This window comes from Haliaeetus leucocephalus, unplaced genomic scaffold (genome assembly GCF_000737465.1).
Source record: "Haliaeetus leucocephalus isolate CR32 unplaced genomic scaffold, Haliaeetus_leucocephalus-4.0 Scaffold306, whole genome shotgun sequence".
Lineage (NCBI taxonomy): Eukaryota > Metazoa > Chordata > Aves > Accipitriformes > Accipitridae > Haliaeetus > Haliaeetus leucocephalus.
The window spans coordinates 4,492,682-4,514,430 of record NW_010972742.1 but is presented as its reverse complement, the minus strand read 5'-3'; the positions used below and the strand labels follow the sequence as shown (position 1 = coordinate 4,514,430).

Here is a 21,749-nt window from a genome sequence, read left to right as displayed (position 1 = left end):
GTGTTGAGAGTCCCGAGTTCCTCCACAGAAGGCTCTTACAGTCTATATGACTTTAAACAATACCATTTCCATGCCTATCCTGGTATTACACACAAGCCATAGGTACAAAGCACCCATAACTGCTTGATTGCTGCTATTTGATAAAAACCCAACACTATATATAGCAGTCACAATGTTAAATTACGAATCTGAACCCACTCATATGGGAACTTTGAAAGATGCCCCTCACAGAAGACATTTTCAACAGTGATTCAATTCACTTATAAAAGAGAATTAAAAAATATATAGAAAATACTTCAATACTTCAAGTACAGTCAAGTTAACTTACCATTTGTTGGCAGAGAACAGAGCAGATGAAGAGCTGAGCTGGTTTTCTGGCAGCTGTACGAATCTATACTTTTAGGGAGATTGCTTGAAACTATAATACACCAGTATTTATCATGATAAAATGTACCGACACTCAAAGCCACAAGACCCTCATAGCTCAGACTTTATAATGACAGGGCTTTTCCCTCCAGGAAATCAAGGTAAAGGTTGGAAACTCACACACATTATTCCCAATTAACTCCATACACAGTTTTACTTTGGAATAAGACCATCCACTTGCAAAATGGATTTAGCTAATTAGAAGCCAAATTGGCAATAAAGGGCAATACTTAGGGATAATTATATATGGGAAGCTGTTTCTCAAAGATAAAAAGATAAAGTCTAGCTTTGTTGAACAGAAGTAGATGACAAACCTCCAAGGAGGAGATGTTGCTTGTAGAACTCTCCCTACAATCCAGCGTCCTGTTCTCAAAGTTGTTTGCATGTATTTCTTTTTTCCCAGTTGGTAGGACTGATTTTGTCATTTTTATTTATTTAAAGTACACTCCTGTGGTACTATAACGAATCAGGAACGCAGAGGAACTAAACCTGTTCCTCCAGCAACATAAACCCAACATTTTCCATTGTAAAGCAGAAATTCCTGTTTCGTGCTCTCATGTTAAGAATCGGGTCTGCATTTGCAAAACGACTCGACAAAGGAGTGCCAGCTCCACTGCAATACTTTGTCATTCATGAACCCAGTGGAAGGGAAGTCAACTGTAGACCTAGCAGCAAAGCTCTAGGCTTACATTTAGACAATAGTCTAAACAAAGCCTAACCTAGCACCAAACAGGCATCTGGTTTTTACATATGAATGTGCAGAATATTTCTTTTGCCCCTTTAAGTCAAAACTGCCATCTCTGCGCATCCAAAATGACTATGTGATGTTTTTTCATTTTACACAGCCAGAAATTCATGGCACAAATGGATAAGAGGTGGGGATTCAGAGCAAGTGACAATTGCCATCAGTCACATGAAAAGCTAATGCAGGACACAAAAACATGTCAATATTGGTGGAGGACCTACCTGGATGATAGCAGCTCAATCCTTGATGTCACTGTGAGTGGCATTAAAGGACAAAATGGACTAACCATGATCCTGAAGCCACATAATATTCCTATAATTGGCTTGAAATGCACTGCCAGTCAACAGGCAGCAGATAGTAAACAGTTTGGCAAAGCTGTCCAAGCAATAATCAGGCTACTGTGAAAGAAATTACCAATATTCACAGCAAATGACCCAGTATAACCGATCTCACCATCCCTAACAAGCTCTCAAGATGTAACAGTATGAATGCTTACAGTCACTTTCAGCATTTCAAACCAAGAAACCACTCCCTCATATTCTTAATTGCCTCCCACAGCAAGATAGACAGGGATCTGGAGTCTCCATAAATTCTTACTAGTAGAGAAATCATCCCATTAATTTTCTAATATTAAGTCTACCAGGCTTATTTTATAAAATTACTAGCCAAACTAGAGTCCAACAATGAGATGATCTATTTGGAAATAATATTTTGCTTGGAGGAAAAAAAAAGACACCGTTTTCATCTATAATACCCATAAATCACTTTATTTACAGACTACAGCTTGGGGACTCAGGGCCAATCTAGTGATAGGATTTCTCTTCTATTTGCACCATGTCAGCATCTGTTCTCTTCGTGTGAAAACAAAGAGCTGCCCAAGGACATTATAGCACTTTCACACCCTGAACCACCCATATCCCAAAGAGTCTGCATAGTTCAGTTAGTTATAAGCATGCTACATTTTGCATTTCCTACTATTTTAGTATTGAAAGTGTTTAGGTGAATATATGATAACACTGACTGGTAGAGCAGCTCTTGTTCAACTTCAAACAAATATAAAACACTTCTTTATTTGAAAAGCTGAAGTCAAATGCTCCAAGGCTTCTTTCAGAAAGTGATCATGCGGCAAAACGATGGGCATACAAGGTGAACACCAGTAAATACAGTCAAAAGTATGTCCTCTTCTCCCCAGACATGTTCCTACTGTTCAATTATACTGTGGTAGACATGGTTTGTTAAAGGATTTTCACACGCCTAAGGAGCCAAGTCCGGCAGTGATTATTTTTTTTTAATAATTTAAATAAACATTTTACTCCAATATATACATAGCGCTTTTGAAGAGAAGCTCTGATTGTGCTGAATTACTTTGTCAAGAAACAATCATCTCCAAGGTAAAAGGTAACAGCCAAGCATGAGAAAAATCACAACAGGAAGGAGAGAAATTATATTCCAGATATGAGAGCAAATGACAGTGCTTTCAAAGCATGCTAGGGGCTATACAGAGCCCACTTATTGCAGATAAGAGTTCAGACTGAATTTTGGAGGTCTAATCTGAAATACAGAAAGTCACAATATTCCTAGGGGTAAACAGCTCCAGAGAGCACCAGTGTTACAGGAAGAGGCTTCTTCTACCAAATGACCATCACTCTTACTTGAATTCACATCTTCTGGTTGTGTATTGACACAACAATCTTGCATTACCTTAACCTCAGTCTATCATTTTACCTCCACAGAAGCATAGACCAGAAAGAGAATTCCAAAGTTCAAGCCCATTCTCTTGCTGGATCATAAAAATCACAGTGTAACCGTATCACACAAAAGGTCACCCACTGGGACCTAATGCAAAACAAGGAAAACCAAAACAAGAAACCAAACAAGGGAACAAAACAAACACGGAAAATCCTTAAAAAAGAAGGAAAATCTTTGAAATTATCAGTCCATCCTCTTAAGTGCTGTTAATTCATAATGATCTTGATTCTTCTAGCTAGTTCTAAATTTTCAACAAAGTATGTGTCATTTTATTTAAAAAATACGACCTACATTTGAATTTCTGAATAAGAGCGCAGATGTACACAACACTTTGCATGTTAAATATGTGGCGTTATAGTGGCTTAAATTTCACACGTGCCCATCTTTTCAATGGCAAATCTGTTCTGACATCGCTTATTGTTACAGGATCTAAAAAATACAGAGACACAGAGAATGCCTAACACGCAAGTTTTGATAGCAAACAGGCTATCTACAGAGAGGCTCAACAGACAGAGAAGGAAAAAAGAGGCCGATCAGTCATCAGTCAGACTCTTTTTAATCAGGTTGAAACGCTTTGCGGCGGAGAGGGGGGTTCAATCTCTCCAATCCACATTCCCATCGCTCATGCTGCTTTCTTAATTAGCAGCAAGTGGACAACAGCTGTCAGTAGCCTGGAGGCCAGAAAGTTATCAGCAAAAAGGGGCACGTGTTAAGGAGAGAGATATGGGGGCACCCACAGAACAGGTCTGTTAAATGCGTGAGTGGTCAATACACGCAAGAGATCTGGCCGCAGCCGAAATGGCATACTGACACACGGCCTTGTACACTGACACCGAGAGGATGCTCTTCCTGCTGGCTTTAGTCTCGTTGTTTTAACATACGACTAACTGCAATTAATTTTTTTTTAGTAGTATTCCTGTAACAGGAAAATTTAAACTGAGAATAGAAGGAAATGGGAAGGCCATCCTAATGTCTTGATTGAAATACATGGGGGTCAATTCAAAGGCACAACGTAATAAAAGTCTTCAAGACTGTTCCTGAGGTTTTAAGCATAAAAGTTGAAGCATAGGAGAGAGGGGGGAGAAAAGATGTTTTACTTAAATAGCAGAGAGAAACTTTAGCAGAACATACAAACTTAATCGGAGACAACTAGAAACCATAACCTCAAACAGCACAAACCAAAAAAGCTCTACTCAGCCATTATTATTTGTGTATTAAATCCTACAAGCCCAAGTCATTGGCCCAAGTCACCTTATTGTGCCACATATAGACTAATGTGGATCAAAAAGAAATTTCTATCCTAAAGAGGCGATACCCTCTGGTCAAGCCATGTGCTTATCTGACAACACAACTCCCTGACTCTTTGGATGATCATGAGTCTCTGGATGATCAGGAAATAAAATAACTGCTTCCTTGTTGGATGTACGGATTACTGTCATCTGTGGCAATGGGGGAACTCGATGCAACTGTAAGCAATAAAATGTATTCTTTAAATTTCCCACTCCCCATTACTTAATGAAAAATTGCCATCACCCTAACTTCGACTTCTTCAAAAAAGCCAGGCTTCTTTCAAATTTGGCTTTAACTTACCCAGAAAGCATAGACTTGGAGCAACTTTCTGAGGCCTGTCTGGCAGGCTGCAGTTCTGACAGTTCTAAATATATACCAGCTTTCTGAGCTTGAACCTACACAAGGGAAGCTGGGCTGAAGATGGAAGCATTTCCCCAAGCTGCCAGTAGACTAGCAACACATCTAAAAACCCTCATCAAATTAAGTGCTTAATTACAACTTAGACTTTGAGACTCTGGAAATTAGGATAATCTTCTGGGAAATTTATTAGTCTCCCACAAAAGGAATTGCAACATACAAGCCAAAAAAAGCACAGAGCTTGGAGAGTGTCAGCCCATCAAATCACACCTTGTACTAGATTCCTCACCCTAATTCCCAGAGAATATGAGGTGAGATTTGCAACTTAATTTCAGGTTCTTGAGCCTCCATAAAGATTAGGATCAACATAACCAGGAGGCTAAATCATGAAGAGTAGTCTCATGTAAAAAGTTGAAAAATGTTTGTTGAGAAGAGTTGATGGAAAGCTAGCTGTGCATGGACCTTCTCACGCTTGACTTGGTGAATGTACTAGAGGTAGGACCACTAAGGACACTGCTCGGAGGAGGTCTCAACATAGCCATTTGCACAGCTACCTAAATTTTGCCAGCAAATCATGGCTACAGCCTTGCCAGCCTGCCCCGTTCCTCTAGGTGGCACGCTCTGTGCACACAATATTACCTGCATCTTCCCACAAATGGAGAGATGCCACCACTACACAGCACTACGTCTTCCACTCTCACTACCCAATGAGATCTCAAATGCCTTAAAAACATGAACTAACAACCCACTCAAGGGGTATACAGCTCCAGTGATAAACTGAAAAGCCCACAGAGGCTTATGGAGAAGTAGACATCATCTGACCAGAGTAACAAGTTAAATCATACCAGTAAATGAAACAAGGGCAGAAGTTGTGCTCACTAGTCTCACTTCACTACAGACAGCACTTTCCATCACCACCCATCATGAAGTCAAAAGTACAGAATAAATGCTTGCACAATGCTCTAAAAATGTAAAGCTCTAGATAAACACTAAGCATTACACATTTTCCTTTTTGATTCATTAAATTATTGCATCAGGGGAAATTATTGCATCAAGCTCAAAATAAGCCAGAACACACCACATTTCCCATTGCTACCACCCTAATGAGCCATGGCCTGAGAACCACATTCAGCAGCAAGAGCAGCTCTACTGCTTGGGCAGGATGTCTATGCGTGTTCCTTTGCTGTGACATACGTACCCCTGTTTGCTGGCACATCCCTATACATCTCCAGGACAAGTCGGCTGAATCAAAACCTTGTGGCACAGGCTCTTAGACAGGATGCACTACAAGCAACATGAGTGTATGCATCAAAAAAATTGTAAACTAAGAGAAACAAAGGGCAGTAAGAGGTGACAAAGAAGAAATCATATCCTGGTATCAAAGACAACAAGGAACAATACAAAATAAAAAGCAATTCAACCACAGACCTCAAATGTCGAACGAAGGAAGTAGCTGAACTTGAGTTGGAAGTACCTCAGAAGCTGAGCTAGGAAACTATTACATTGGGTTCACTTGTATAATATATCAGCTATAGGTGAAAGGGTTTTCCCCTCCAGCGGCTTATCTCTGCATACTCAGCTTCCAGACAGGTTCACATTTGGAGCACAGTACTTCTTGCTTACTCTCTTCTTCTGTGAGCCAAAGGTCAGCAGTTCTGCTACAGCCACCCATACCCAGGAAGAGCCTACTGGAGCCCAGCACCTCCTCTGCTGCTCACAGCTGGCACTGATCAGGGGCAGCTGGACCAAAATAATAATTTAATTTTCCAGAAAATGTCAACTACTGAAATTCACTGAAATGTCCATTAATTCAAAACAAACTTCTTTTTGGTGGAAAGCTATCGAAATCTGTGTCTCAGTCTTGACAAAAGTCAGCTCTGTGATTAAAAACAGAGACAGACTATAACAAAAAAGTCCCAACTTACTGATTAGGAAACTCAGGACAGGGAGATGACTGCATTTCAGGTGTGTGCCCTGTCTAATACAGGCCTTGGTAGAAACCCAGTCTAAGTAACGCTGGTGCTACAATGCTAGGAAATGCTAAAAGCTATGGAGCCAGCTGAGATGCCTACTTACAGAGTCAGAAACTGCTACATTAACTCAACATGGGATAAATCAAATAAATTTGTAACCTGGAGCAAGATTCTGGGGAGTGTCCAGACAAGCCTTTACAAATATTAACTAGCCTGAAGTTAAATACCTCTCTGTAAACTATCCTACAGACTCTGATACCATAAGAACCAGAAACTTCCTCCAACATAAAATTCTGAGCAAGTGAAAATATGAAAGCAGTTCTTGATACAGCATAACCATACTTCGGTGCTGATCATTTAAGCTTGCACTGCTTCCTACTGATATTAAGGCTTTCACAAGATTTTTCATATGGCTTACTCATAACGAACAGCTGCTCTGGCAACTGCTGGAGTCAGCATGTACTTCCTGCCTTGAAAAAAAGTCATCAATATATCTCAGCACAGAAAATCATACTCTCTTTAAAACAATTCAAGATAGGGTTTAGATATCAACTGGCTACATGCCACCGACACTCCCTTAAACAATGGTTACACCCTCTATACAGCTAAAAATGAAATAGCTGAAAGGGAAGACATTTTATACAAGTTCCCAGGGTAAAACACATCTGAGAAGCACTGGTCTGGGACTGACATTGTTCTACTAAAAGAATAAAAATCTGAGTCCAAATCATATTTCCTTCACCACCTTCCCAGACTCGCACAAGAAGAAAACGCATCTGAGCTTTCCTTTTACACTTCTGGTGCTCTCTAACAGAACAAAATCCCAGCATTTTATAAAACTGTTAAATAAATCAGAAGTGCTGCAGATTATGATTTACCCTTTTGTTAACACTGCTTCTAGCGCCAGTGAGACCATTTGCCAGCTAAGGAGAGGTCTGAAACTCTTTCAGTGTTGACTTTACATTGAATACAAATGTTGAGTGATCTGCCTGTACAGTGAGTCCTCAACCACAGAGATCTCGCATAGCAATGCTGCTTACAATACCGCCATAGTGAGACAGGGTGTCAAGACAAACATCATTGTATTAATTGCATCTGTTGATTAACCAGCCCAAGCACAGCCTTGTTTCAATCATAGGCTTTACAAGACAGTACTGAAATGTTACTGTAAGTGTTGAGATAGATGAGTCAACAGATAAAATACAAAAGCACTTGTAAGGAGACTCTTACTGGAGTAATTTGATAAGCTGCACAGCTACACAAAATGATGGTCTTTATTGACATAGCTTGCTCATATAGTCCTTAACTTGGTTTTATGTTTCAGTCTTGCTTTTTGCAAGCTTTCCAGTCAAAGCTAGGCAAGCACACATGTACTGTTAACCTTTGCAAAGATGAAAGATGGGTAAAGATGCATAACTAAACTGAAAATAGTTTAAAAAGTTGTATTAGATACTAATCCTTCTCACTCGGGGAGTTTACAGTGGCTCTCCTCCATATTTTGGAAGCTTTCCTTGACCTTGCGGAGTGAAAGACCTTTCAAACCACCAGGTAAATACAACACTGGGGGCTCGCTGGTCTGACCAACGCAGGAAGCACTGACCGCACACCACCAGCAAGCCTCTCCTTCCCTTCTTACTTGGCTGAAATGATCTCTGCGATGCCACGTAAGGTCAGTAGATTCAGGTTACTGAAAGAATGACATGTTAAACCTGATATCTCTCTCATCTAAAACCATCTGCAATTCATCTTTTAAGGCTGAGATTATTCATTCTGGCGGAATTATCCACTAATCAGTTTTTATCTCCAAACTAGGTCCTCACGCTTGCAGCTAGTCAAGAGCTCAGTCTGCCAGAGGTTTTGGTTCCCTCCGCTCCCAGCGGAGGCCATGGTAACACAGAATAGTCCCACAGGAGGGGCTTTAAAATACATTTGATGGCAACTCCATGACAAAAGGCAGGTCTGCGCTAAGGAAACTGGCACCAATTTACCAGCCAACACTTCACGTAACCAAGGTACAGAGGCACAAACCAAGGCTTCAAGTTACAAATTGCCTTTACTGGGCTGGGCCTTCGTTCTTGACATCTTCTTGCATGGGGAACTGCTGCGTGTGGTTTTGCCCCTCCATGATTTTTTGAAGTAGAATAAAAACTAAGCAAAACCAGAATACAAAACAGGAAAAGGAGGTAAGGACTCCAGTATTTTCCCCAAAATACACATGCACAGAAAGAGGTCAGCACTGACTTTTGCCTCTTAAGCACACTAGCCTAGCTGTTACGCTGTTCAATATTTGTCAGAGTCAAGTGTGAAACTCAAGAGAAGCATGTGGTCAAATGAGTCAATACCCTGGGTTCTACAAGTCCTTCTCCCCTACTTATTATAGCTCATCCTTTTGCTACAGCCCTGCCCCATTCCAGCAAAGCATTTCGTATCGACTGCTCATTTGCTATGAAAACGGCTCGTTCCATTCATTCACCCATACTATGTACCAGCATGAAAATCATTTATATCTCCATCTCCCAGAGCCAATATCCCTGTTCTGCAGGGGCTTCAAAATAAGATGTACCCTTCATTTGCAATTAGCATGCAAAAAAACCCCCAAATCCAGGCAGATAAGTCACCTCCTGCATTTCACCCAGAAGCCAAGGCAATTACTGCAAAACCTGCAGTTCGCATCAGTATACACAGCAACATAATATTTTGGTTTATCTAATTTTCAATTTTGAGGACTATGTAAAAACAAAAACAAAACCAAACAAAACTCAACTGCATTTCTCCTGACAAGCTAATTGTTGAACTGGCCAAAAATCATGTTTTACCTACTGCAAAAGAGAAACTCTGGAGATTCTTCAGCTAGTATGATTCAGGATAAAGGGCATTTTACAGCTGTACAAGTGAGAATATTTTGGGAAAGAGAGATGTTTTTAATTCCCTCTAGTTCATTTAATAAAATCTAAACGTCATATTTTAAAATAATCCTGACAGACAAAGCAGGCCAGACCTTCTTATCCAATACAGTATAACCATGTACTGCATCAAAACTATTCTCTACCCTCTCCTTGGGTAAAATAGCAGGGATGGAGAAAAGAAACCATTTACACAGAAGAGCAGAAACCTCTCTACCCAGACCCATTTGTTTTATTTTGCAAGTATTGACAGATGAGTAATGAAAACTCTGCTGCAGACACAGGCTCTTCTTCAAAGCAGCATCAGTTAATAAACCACAACCACAGCTGCAAAAATATTAAGGAATTTAACTAAATGACTCCTTCAAGGGCACAGGATTGCAGGAGGAGCCAGTTTTTGTGCTTTGTTATCATCCCAAAGGTTAAGATCATAGTGTGCAGCATCAACACAAACCACCGTTACTTTTCTGGATATAAGGGCTCTGAATAACAATTTCATTAAGTGTATACTACCCAGTACTGATATCTCTAGCATGATCTTTTTCTCCATTATGATAATATTTTAAACTTAGTATACCATGTTGCCAAAGCTTTTAGATGTGAAGTACCTCATCTGAGAAGTATTAAATGATAAAACCAAATGAAAATAATAGCAATAATAAAACCCACAGCCTGTTAGCTCTCCCCACAGGACAAGCCACAGCACTGGTAACATTGCCGAGAATGGTGTTATGCACAAGCTACCAACTTTGGATTCCAGACTAGGATCAGGACCTCCAATCAACAGCCATGTTAACAGCACATGCACACTGGGAATGATTTCAGAATCAGATGTGCTTTTACTTGATGGAAGAATTTTTTCTGGATCTTGCCAGTGGAGCTCCAACAGACTGGATGGCCAATGGCTGTCACCTTTGATGCTATCCCTTATATGAGCCCTAAGTACTTACAGACCTTGAGAAGTATCAAAACAATAACATAAGCGATCAACAACCTTCCAACATCGTTTTTGTTGTTACTAGCACTCTTATACACCCTGTTGCCAGAGACTCTCAGGATTTATAGATAAACTCATCTGCCCAGCTGCCAGAAATAATCCCTCAGTCTCCTTGGTTTTCCCTTCTCTATCATGTTAACTTCAGCCAGAACAAAAAGTATAAAATACTCATTCAGGTGGTAACCCTGAACACAGATAATTGTGGTCAACTGCCAGGTAAGCATTTTTTCCTTACGCACATAGTAGAAAGCCACAACAATCCCAACAACCCCAGGCAGCGATGCAGGTTACACCGAAGTCTGGTCCAAACGATGGTTTTGATCCCTTGGACCTTGGCGCTCTGCAGGCTGCCAGCCAAATGGAAGCTCAGAGAGTTCTCCTGTGTATCACTTGCGGTATATCTGATGTCTCCAGGGAGCCCTAGAAGTATTACAGTGAAATGTACACCTCAGATTTGAGGTCTAATGAACAAGGCTGTAATTCAGGATAAAACCTAAGAGTAAGAGCTGCCAATGCATATTTAAAGAATTTATACAAGTGCTTTCACCCGAGACAGACAGGAGCAAAACCATCATTGTTTAAAGACTACCTGGAAATATACACAGACAGTAATGAGAACCAAATTCTCTCTTTGCATGGTTTTTAAGGGTTCATTTGTCCTGCCATTTTTACCAGGATATTTTGGCTTCTAACAGCAGCCTACCCTTCACTGTCCTCAATTGGCTTCTCTGAGCTGTCCCCAGAAGACACACATATTTGCTTTTTTCCAAAGGATTTTGCTCTTCCTTGGCATTCCCTGTTCCAGACCAACCAGTTCACAATTCAAGTAGTCTTTGTTCTAGCAGCAAAGGAAAACATTTTTTTTTATCAGTGTTTTTACCTTTCAGCCTGATGCTAAATCATCGGCTGATGGAATGCAATACCTTGCATCTCTCTGAGCTGAGCAGCACAAGGGAAAGCAAAGTAATTCAACTTTAAAAGGTCTAGTGTCTGCTTCATCTTTGGGAACTAACAGCAAATTAGATAAAAATGTTGCCAGCTTACAGACCCGCCACCAGCAGCGGGGTTAATATTAAGCGAGCTATTGCAGGCATCTCCTTTGTGGTATGTAAGGTTCTTTCGTTAGTTCTCTCAGCAGTGACTTGCATGTGAGATGGGATGTTTTCGGAGGCAAGGGGTCGGTTGTCTTCTAACCCTGGTTTCCTCTGCAGAAAGTCATGCAGTCTGAGGGGTGAACACCACGGCCACACAGCACATTTGCTTTAGCACTGCGAGAAACAGGCGATCCAAAGCAAGGGTGGCAGTGAAGAAATGCCTTCTGCAGCACTGCCTAAACCAAAGACGTAGCAAGCTATTTGCTAAATCAATGCGTTCAGCTTCACGTAACTATAGTATCAAGCAACATCTAAAATCTCTTTGAACAGCTTCCCAACGGGACAGAAACCTGCCCAAGGCTGGGATTCATCTCCCCCAAACTTAGCTGGGTAAATGCTAGGCATTAAGGTCTATGCCAGCCACGGTCATCACAGGCTTTTCCTATAGTCTCTGGTGAAAGATGGGCATTTCCAAACCAATATAACCAGTAGTAAATCCTTCTGACAACTGCTGGAATCCATGAGGGACTAGAAATTATTAGAACAAACATCATACAGAAATAAAAAATATTTTAGACTTTGTATACACAAAATTCTATCTATTTCAGTATAGGTGCAATTTTGAGCCAGCTTCACAGAACTGACTAATTTTGAGCAAGGATATTCTTAAACCACCATAAATCTCTCTTTTATGAATTTATCTTGCCTTCATAAATTTAAGAGGCAAAAGCTTAAATGACACAATCATTTTTTAACTCATACAAGTGTGGTGGTGCAAGTTTAGTGGAGAAATGAAGAGAAGTTTCTAGGCCATAAAGAATTTATATCTATTCATTCTTAGACCTTGCCTATACATGAAGGTTGCATCAATTAATCCAGCTGAGGTTAAACTACAGTAGCTCACTGCACAATTTTCTTGTATTTTTTCAAAATACAGTCAGAATTATTGCATGCCTGTGAATTTTACAGTGCAAGATAAACTAATATGAGACAAGTTTAGACCGACAAAATGCCTATGCAACTGAATGAGCATAAGATCATAACCTTAGTTAAATCATCAAACAGCAAACTACATCATCCAGGTCTTATTTAAAAAAAGTATTTTTCTATGAGCAGCAAAACTTGTGAAACTCTATCTGTTCTTCTTCCAACACAAGAAATGTAGCCTCCTTGCATCTCCCTTGGCACCTCTCTGAACAAGAAGCACCATGTGTGTTAGTGATTCTGAAATGATGTGTGTACCAGTTGACACTGGATAGCCAAATGGAGTATGGGACAGCTACATTTTCCCTTTTGCCATAATGAAGGCACTATCTGTGGTCTCTTTGTTCTACTCGGTCTTCTATAGAAGATGTGCATTAGTTTAAACAAATTTCTAATATCAATTCCTCTGCAAAATTTGCCTGAAATTGGCCAATAGGTCCAAGAGTTCTAACATAAGATGGATGAGTTATCACTATTTCCTTATGAAAAGATGCTATAGATTAAGTAAGAGAGGTACAGACGTAAGAAGCAAGCTTACCTCTGAGCAGACATGCCAAGTTATGCATCAAAACTCAGTGGTTCTTCTTTAAAGAGATACGGTACACCTGAATATCACAAAATTGGCCATATTTGAGAGAGCCAGCTCACTGTAAACAGTGCACTTTAAATACCATTCCTTATATTCATTAGAGCGTTTTAACAGGGCGGTTCTACAACTTTCTGAAGTGTCTCTCCTGTAAACTACAACAGACCAGACTGACAGAGCAGGAGACAGAAGTGCCACCACTTCCAGTGACAAAGAGTAAACAGCTATTCACAGAGCAAACAGCAAACTAAGCTGAAAACAGAAACTCCCCACCTCAGTTTGTCAGTTATATTCTCCTAGGTATTGCTCATAAAAAGAAAAGATTTAAAAAAACAAAACAAAAACAAAACAAAACAAAACAAAGCAAAACAAAAAAAAACCACCTCATGTGACTTTCAGATGCATAATGGTTTTGGGTACTGCAAATTTCTCCCATGTAGCAGCCCTGGAGAAGCAATTCCATGCAGTAAAAGAGTAAACTCAACCCCTGCACCACTCTTACCATGCTCCATCAAAAATATGGCATCAGACTTAACGTATGATCTCACGTGACCTCTGCAAGTATATTCATACAGACAAACCACCTCCTGCACAAACCAGTGCTCTACATTTCCTGTAAGTCCCTGTAAATTCATAGATGAACTCTAACTAAACCTGTTGGTAGATCTTCCTAGTTCCTCAAACTTACTATTCTTGTTTAAAGCTTCCTTTAATTGGAAAAGCAGAAAACATAGACTTAAAAAAATTAAGATGGAAAAAATATATCCAAACAGGGATATTTAATTTCTTCGTATATGAAAGTTGCAGCACACATCGCTCACAACAATGAAATGCAAGGTTGCATTGTTAAGCAAAAAGTGGATGGGAACCATCCGCACTTTATCTCCCCATATTCAAACTGACAAACTTACTATAGTTAGAGCACAAAATGAAAGGATAATATATCACCCAGGGAAAACTGTGTTTCAAACAGTATTGTCCTGCTAACTGAAGCCCACCATTGGATGGATTCACTGAGCACTGCTGTCTGGAATTGGTTTGAATGTACTATACAACCAGAACTAAAATATTGATTTCCCTGGGTGCCCTTTATTACATGCTGTTTGGTTTGTAAAGGAAACTTTCTAAATATGGAATTAATTCCTGAGGCTATTTTACCACCTCTTGGGCAGTATGGACAGGACAGATTGGTAGACTGAGAAGCACAATAAAAACATCAAAAGGTAGGGGATAAAACAATGCATGCTGTACGTTGTGAACACACTCCTTTTGTTCCCATTTTAATTATTAAAGACTATCTGCAAACTACTGTTTAACAGATATAGAACTACATATTCAGTCTCTTGGTAAAATTCTATCAAGGTTTAATCAACCAAGCTGCAGCATCTGCTTACTCCCAACTTTAGCAGCCATGGGTAACTATTCTTTGATTTTAACCTCTACTGATTTTTTCCTTTCTTTCCAGAAGCCCAAAAAGAAAATTATCATCTCTTTTCTTTCAAAACCCAAGATTTTTGTACATGTGAGGGCTGAAATTAAAGATCTTGTTTAGAATATAAATGGGACTGGTTCAGTGAATATGTTAAGTATGCAACAAAGGGCATCCCCACATGAAGCCTTCAGAGAGAAAGAATGAGAGCATCAGGGTGCAAGCAAGCTTTAACCTTTCTCCCTCAGCAGAATAATGAATTAGTATTTCCTTAAGAGGCACTGATGGCCACACCAAGATGTTAACTTGAATCACAAAATGCACAGTATTTTCATGACACCAGAAAAGCTCTACACAAAGCAGGAGAGACTGTCACCCAGGTAAAGTAAGATAATGCAAAACATGCATTTGCTTAATTCAAAGAGCCTCAGCCCCATAATTAAGAATTTTCTTCTTTGGGTGCCACCCATGCTCACTTGACCCTCTCAGTGGTATAAAAGGGGAACCAAAAAAATGAAAGAAACCTGAAACCAAAATGCTAGCCAAGGCTTAGAATCTCCATACAGCTCTTGTCCATTCTCAAATCTTTTACTTTCCTAAATACGATGAAATAGAAAGCAAGTATAAGAGAACCAATTCTCCCAAATACTGCTGATATTGTATCTCCCACAGCACTAAGTAAGTGAATACTTTGATATAGACCATCTTTTTATTACACTTGTTTCTCTTCACTTCTTTCTTGCTCTCAACATGAAAACATTATCTTACAAACTCCAGAGAAGGTGAGCTACGGTAGCATCTAAAACAGCAAACAGATTTAACATCAAGAGACTGTTTCAAAGTTGAAGAGCCTTAACTGAAATACGCAACGCAAATAAAAGTACACCAATAATCTGATCCATCAACTTTCTTGGGTTGCTTCACAGAATATGTGGGGACATCACTTCTCTCTCACACAGATGAAATTGTTTGCTCTAGCAGTATCAATGTCATGCACCATAAGAAAAGATCGGAAATGTATTTTTAACAGTGGATGCAATGGGTCAGGTAATACAGCTGTAAATTTGTCAGGCTGCAGTAACGTGAATAGCAGAACTGCAGAGCATTCCTTTGGCAGCACGTCCCAACCTGCAGGATTCCTGCAGCTTTCCCGGATTGCTGAAATTCATCTTCTGTCTCTTCGCCTTGGATCTGACTCCCATGAAAGCCGCTGGGAGCCTCCTCCTTGCCCGCTTTCCCTTTTTGTCATCTGTCTTTTCCTATCTGCTCTACTTGCATGCAACTTAGCCCGCCATTCCCTCCTCTTCTAACATGCCTGGGCTGGGCATCCTCTCACTTCTTTTCTGGTCTTTTCAATCATTCCATCAACATCTCCACTTGTGATGTCCCTTTTTCCTTCTCTGGCCACCTTTTTATACACCTTGGAGTTCTGGGGCTGCAAATTCGAACTTGCAAAGGTGAATAAATTGAGTCTTCCTCCAACCAGCTCTCCCTTTTCCTCTAATCTCTACTAAAGCACTGAGAACAACACACTGCTCTCCATAACCATCCCCTCACCCCATTACGTTCTACAATATCTCTCAACTGTACACCATGAAAGCCAAGCTTTGGTTATTTAGACAAAACTGAAAAATAACAAAGCTAATATTCTTGCAATAGGTGATTTTAATACTCCTTCCATACTGCTTCCATGACAATGGCTGAATCCTATAGTTTGCTAACCTTAATAAAGAAGAAAAGACAGATGTAACACCAAAGCAGAATTTCCCAAATATTCAGGCACTTACAACACAATAAATTTTCAACTGTTTTCAGAGAGAAAAGCCTATTTTGTCACAAATTTGAAAAGCAGAAGGATCCCTCTACATGCACCAGCTTTTCTCCAGATAATGTAAAGTCTCCACAGGAAGAATACAAACTGGAAGGATTCATTTCACTGCTAAGCAACAGTACACAGAGGTCAATAGCTCTGCGAACTGGCAAAAGACTGCAAAACTCCAGATCTCTAGTTTCAGCAGAAAAATGTTGGGATGATTTGCCTTGGAAAATGGAACAAGTTATATCCTCTACAGGTACCCAAACTGTGCAAAGTGATGGGTGTGGTGAGGAGCAGGAGACAGAAAGAAGGCTATTAAATCACCTTACCTGTAGCTCTGACATGTAATTTGTTGTTTTTAATATACTACATAGTTTCTGGAGTTCTATCTGGCACAAAGACAGGAGATGCTCTCTCTCATCTTACCTTTGCTGGGGTACAAGGATCTTCCAAATTTGATGCTATGGTAACAAACAATTCCAGTGATCACCTCTCAGTAGTCCAACTGAGAACTACCTAGACACCTCCTGTAATACACATAATACTTGAGTGCTTGATTTAAATCTGATTAGCCATCAAATGCCTCTGCCAAGGAAAGGTATAACACCTCTCTAGCTTCTTTAAAATAAAGTCTAGAAAGTTAACACTTCATGTTCCTCCACTTGCAGTTAAGATGCTGTAAGCTTCTGAATCAAATGCTCTCCTTTCAAAGGATTTGTAAGTCAACAGCAAAGCTCATCAACAACAAAGCTCATTCTGCCAATTCTACCCACAGGCTTTCAACTTTGTAATAAATAAGGTGTTAATGTATATATATTTTTTTTTTTTTTCAAAAGATCCAAGACCTTTCCATCAGAGTCTATCTGCACTTACAGATAAGAGTTACTAGAATATCAGCTGAGGTATCAACTGCAATTCAAAACTTCCAGAAAGATGAACAAAACCCCCAGAAAACCTGAAAAAGCAGTTCCAGATTGACTCCCTTCCCTAGAAACAAATACCCAGGTTTCTTCCACTCATGCAGTACATTGCAACAAGTAAAGCCATGCCAACAGCCTACAGGTCCCTTACAAATAGAAAACTTTCTCTACAAGTAAAGAAACAGACCTAGATGAGGGACATTTGTGTTATTATCTTGACTGACAGTGAACTTCCACTCATGTCTCTGCTTGCCAGGTTAGCAAGAGTCAGTAAGAGTTACCACCACATAAAAGTCACACCAATAGATATATTTAGTCATTGCGGTTCAAGGAAAACGATTGCTTGCACTGAAAATAAATTTAGCAATTGTTTCCAGTTTCTGCTTTTTCACTGACTAAGGCACAAGCCAGCTGCTTCACATTCCAGTAGACTTCAGCTGTCTTTTTTCTCCACTCCTTGTCCACTTCCTTCTTACAACTGCTATGACCATCTCAATCTTGCAGCAGTTATCCCGCAGGCTACATTTCTGAACGCTCCAGTCTTGAAGCTATGCAACAGAACACCTGTCAAGCCTACGACAACTTACAAAAAATGCAAAATTCTGCTCTTTGTGCCTTTTTGTAGGAAACACTAAAGAGTGATCATCCTGGACCTGTATTTTGCCTCTACACAAGACTAGACTGAATTGTCGATGCTTTTTAAACAAGTTACGATAAAACACACACGCAATGTCACTATCTTAGCAGCATATAGTAGGAAATGCAGTAGGTGCTAAAAGCCCAAATAAGGAAGAATTGGAACTGAATTGCCTTTAGGGTTGTGAAGTGAGTCTTTAGAAGAGTTTAATTTTCAGATTCCAGGACAAGACATTTTACAGAGAATTTTTACTTTGTTTGAAAACGACCAGCAGAGCAGCACTTCCACTGGTCAACTGCAAAACTTCTCACTCGAAAGCCCACGCTTATACTGAAGAACACAGTACAGTGGGGAACGCACAGCTGAACCGAGAAAGAGTTCTGCCTAGTAACTCACCTAAACATAACTTAGACAAACTACAGAAAACTGTACAGGTGTAGAAAATATGCAGGATAATTTCCATAAAATGATCCAAGAGATGATAACAGTTCAAAATATATCCTCCCCAAAAATAAGAGCCCCAGGAAACTTCACATTAATACAAAAGCATTCACAGATGCACAACTCAGAATCACGTTAATTGGCATGGAGGACTGTGGCCAAACATTAAGTTCCTATAAAGATGGGAATAATCTGGCCTCTTGAATTGTTTCTTTTATTTTGCTGTTTTCCTTAAGAATAGAGTTCTCCTAGGATAACCCCTAGATGTTTATACCACCAACACTCAAGGATGAGACCTCAGAGGTGAATTTGCTTATGAGGCCAATGCTTATGAGTAACAGGCGAAGACAACAGCATTTTCAATCTGCTGGGAATAAATACATCCAGTTGAGTCCTGAGCAGAATAGAGATAACTCGCTGCACTCCAGGTAGCTAACACTTGAAACAGTTATCTCAAACAACCTTCAGCAGACAGCTATTGAAAAAGCAAGCTTACAAGGGATATGAAAACCTTGCAAAAAATTACAAGATTAAGATTGAAAACATCAAGTAGAATAAACCTTCGAAGTATGGCACCCATATGTTCTTTGGTTTCAATAAAGGGCATTCTTGAATGGACCTGCTTCAAGGAAGAGCTTTTGTTTTAGACCTGATGGTGTCTAACTGCTCCCTTATTCTCCCTGAATGACGCAGAATAGTTCAATTCCCTGGAGCACATAATCCATCAGGTAAATAAATACAGGAATTCATGTATTGCCATGGTAACAGGAAACCCAAGCAGAATCTGTGACCTTCTCCACTCTTTCTTGGCATCCCTATTTTGGATTTTAGATCAAAACTGTAAGACTAACGAGGGTAGGAGCAAATATTTTCTGAAAGTGAAGACAAAAAGTCACAGTTCTAGAGTAAAGAAAAATCAATGTTGGATGCCATTCCTTCTTTTCAAGTCAATGAGGATTCTGCTTTGAAAAAGTATTTGGAAGTCTCCTGGCTAGAGCCTAATAAAACAGGGGGTCTAATACTAGTGAAAACAAAATATACCATCTTATTCTACATTACCAGATGGCTCCCCTTCACTCCAAAGCAGTGCTCTGAATAGCTCTACAGTGACCCTTCTGTTGATTAAACAGCAGTACTGAGAGGCTCCAGAGGGAGCCTTGTTCACTCTTGCTTGGTGGACAGGATGGTAGCTGTTATCTCTAATCATTTATTATTGTTTTTTATTAAGTGCCAACAAGGTGTTTCATTTAAGGACCCAGGGAGCAGATGTATGTAAGATGTCTAGGCACCTAACTCTATAAGGTAACACTTTTCTTCCCAGCAGCCTGACTAGATGGACATGAGAGTCAAACCAAAGCCCAAGCCCATTCCAGAGTTTGTCAACATGGCTTGTTATCACGCAACAGCCTATTTTATTTACAACATAATGGGTTTTGCATGTATTTCCGTTCCCATAAGAAAAAACCAAAGTCAAATGTACACAAATATGCAGACCGTAGACCTCATAGCATTTGTTTCGTGACTCTGTATCCTTTGTTCTGCTACTGTATACATTTTGACAAATATTATCCCAGAATTACTGTGGTATTACAGACAGTGTTTATTTGGTGACGCTATTAACCGAACTGTTTGTGTCAATCAGAAGCTCAAACACTCAGAAACAGTGATCAAGGCTGTACTGCACTGAAACAGCTGGCTTCCAGCCCTCCTTCCCTCCCCTTCCCACCTCTTCCCCTCCAGTTTATATTTGGACTGGATTTTTTTTTTTTTTAAATACCCTTCTTAAATGAAAATACAAGCAGTTGAAAGAGGACAATTTCCCAGATTTACAGTTTCTCTTGTTCAGCAAATCATCACTACGACACACACCCACTAGAAAGGATGCCTCCGCATCAAGGCTTCACCCATCGCATCTTCAAAACTGTACATTTACAGCACTGACCTGGGGATGGATCCTGCATGATGTCTTGAGTTCTTCAATGGGAGTTCAGTGTGTTGCAAAGTCGGGTCTCTAGGTTGCGCAGCGTATGATTTTTGTATGGTATTTTTGGCCTTTCTGTTCTATTGTTTATGGAACCGCACTGCGTTTGTGTGTGTCTACAGAGTCATCTTCCCGCGTTTGAACTCTTCACGCTGCTTCGCTGGTGTGGAGTTATATTTACTATTCTCACAGGGTTATTTACTGCACGCGAATAAACAAAACGTGATCACTTATTTATACATCTGTAATTACTGTCTACAGTGCTATCAGCATTTACTAAAATCCCAAGCCAAATTCACCTCTAGCATAAACAAGTGGCAATTATTTTAGAGCTGGCCCCAGGTCTATATATGCTGCTAACACCTTCCTTACTCAGTTACCCGCTTCCCGGACAAACAGTTGCAGTGATATACCAGTAAGCATTGAAAAGACATAGCCAGAATCCCAAAGCAAAGCGTTATGTTGCGCTACTATGTAAGGGATCGTGCATCAGATTAACCTATGATATTTCTGGAATAACATTTGTCCCATGATGTGATGCACACTTGTTAGACAGTAACTTAGCGCTAAGAGCTGGAAACATGCCTACGTACTGCACTTAAAAGCCGGCTGCCAGGCAGCCAGACGGCTTATCCCTGGAGGCCGCTCCAGAACTCATATCGCAGGAGAACATATTCGTATAAAGTGCAGCGCAGAAGCCAGAACAAACCAGGATCGAATGATCGAAACCAGAAAGCACTGCTACCAACTTTACTCCTTTGAAACAGGACTCTTTCCTAAATCGGTGGCTGCTGTTCTGGAAAGCCTGAAGGCTGTACTTCGCACATCCCAACTCAGGCTGCTACCCTACATTCCCCAGTAGGAAACTGCCTAGCTATTCCTTACAATAAAAAATACAAAACAGCATTGATTTTTCTCTGCTAATTAAATGCAACATAATTAAACTAAATAACTTCACTGCTTGATTTGCAAAACACTAATTGAATCTTTAAACGTACTACTCCCGCTACACAGAAAAACAGGGGCATTCAACCATCTAAAGTGACAACTGAGAACCAGACACGACTCCACAAGCACAGAGAGACAATATGATCCGTGCTTGAGCGTTTCCTTGTGAGAGCAGAAGAGATCTCAGCAGCCTCCCCTGGCTCTGGCTCTAGGCGAACACCCGGGGCAGAGGGGAGAGCTTTGCAAGAGAAAGGAAAAAATGAGCAAGTTCCCTCTGACATTTGCCCACGGACTCATCTTTTCTGATCTTGCACAAACACCAGAAGAGGAAAAAGTTGGAGAAGTTGCAATTAATCATTGCGTGTAGGCCCCAAAGCGTTGCAGTGCCCCGGCTTTGCTGATGCTTTGCTACACGGAAAGGACGGCAGGGGTGCGGGAAAATAAAATTTCAAAAAAAAAAAAAAGGGGGGGGG

The 21,749-nt window shown here is 40.2% G+C and overlaps 1 protein-coding gene across 1 annotated transcript in view; it reads right to left on the bottom strand.

Moving 5' to 3' along the window:
• Nucleotides 1-20,484, bottom strand: part of RAPGEF1 (Rap guanine nucleotide exchange factor (GEF) 1) — an 86,233-nt gene extending 65,749 nt beyond the window's left edge. The window contains exon 1 of the mRNA XM_010570887.1: nucleotides 20,290-20,484. Coding sequence (XP_010569189.1) covers nucleotides 20,290-20,308 — 19 coding nt within the window. The 5' untranslated portion in view covers nucleotides 20,309-20,484. The remainder of the gene's footprint in view (nucleotides 1-20,289) is intronic.
• Between the last annotated feature and the right edge of the window lie 1,265 nt (nucleotides 20,485-21,749).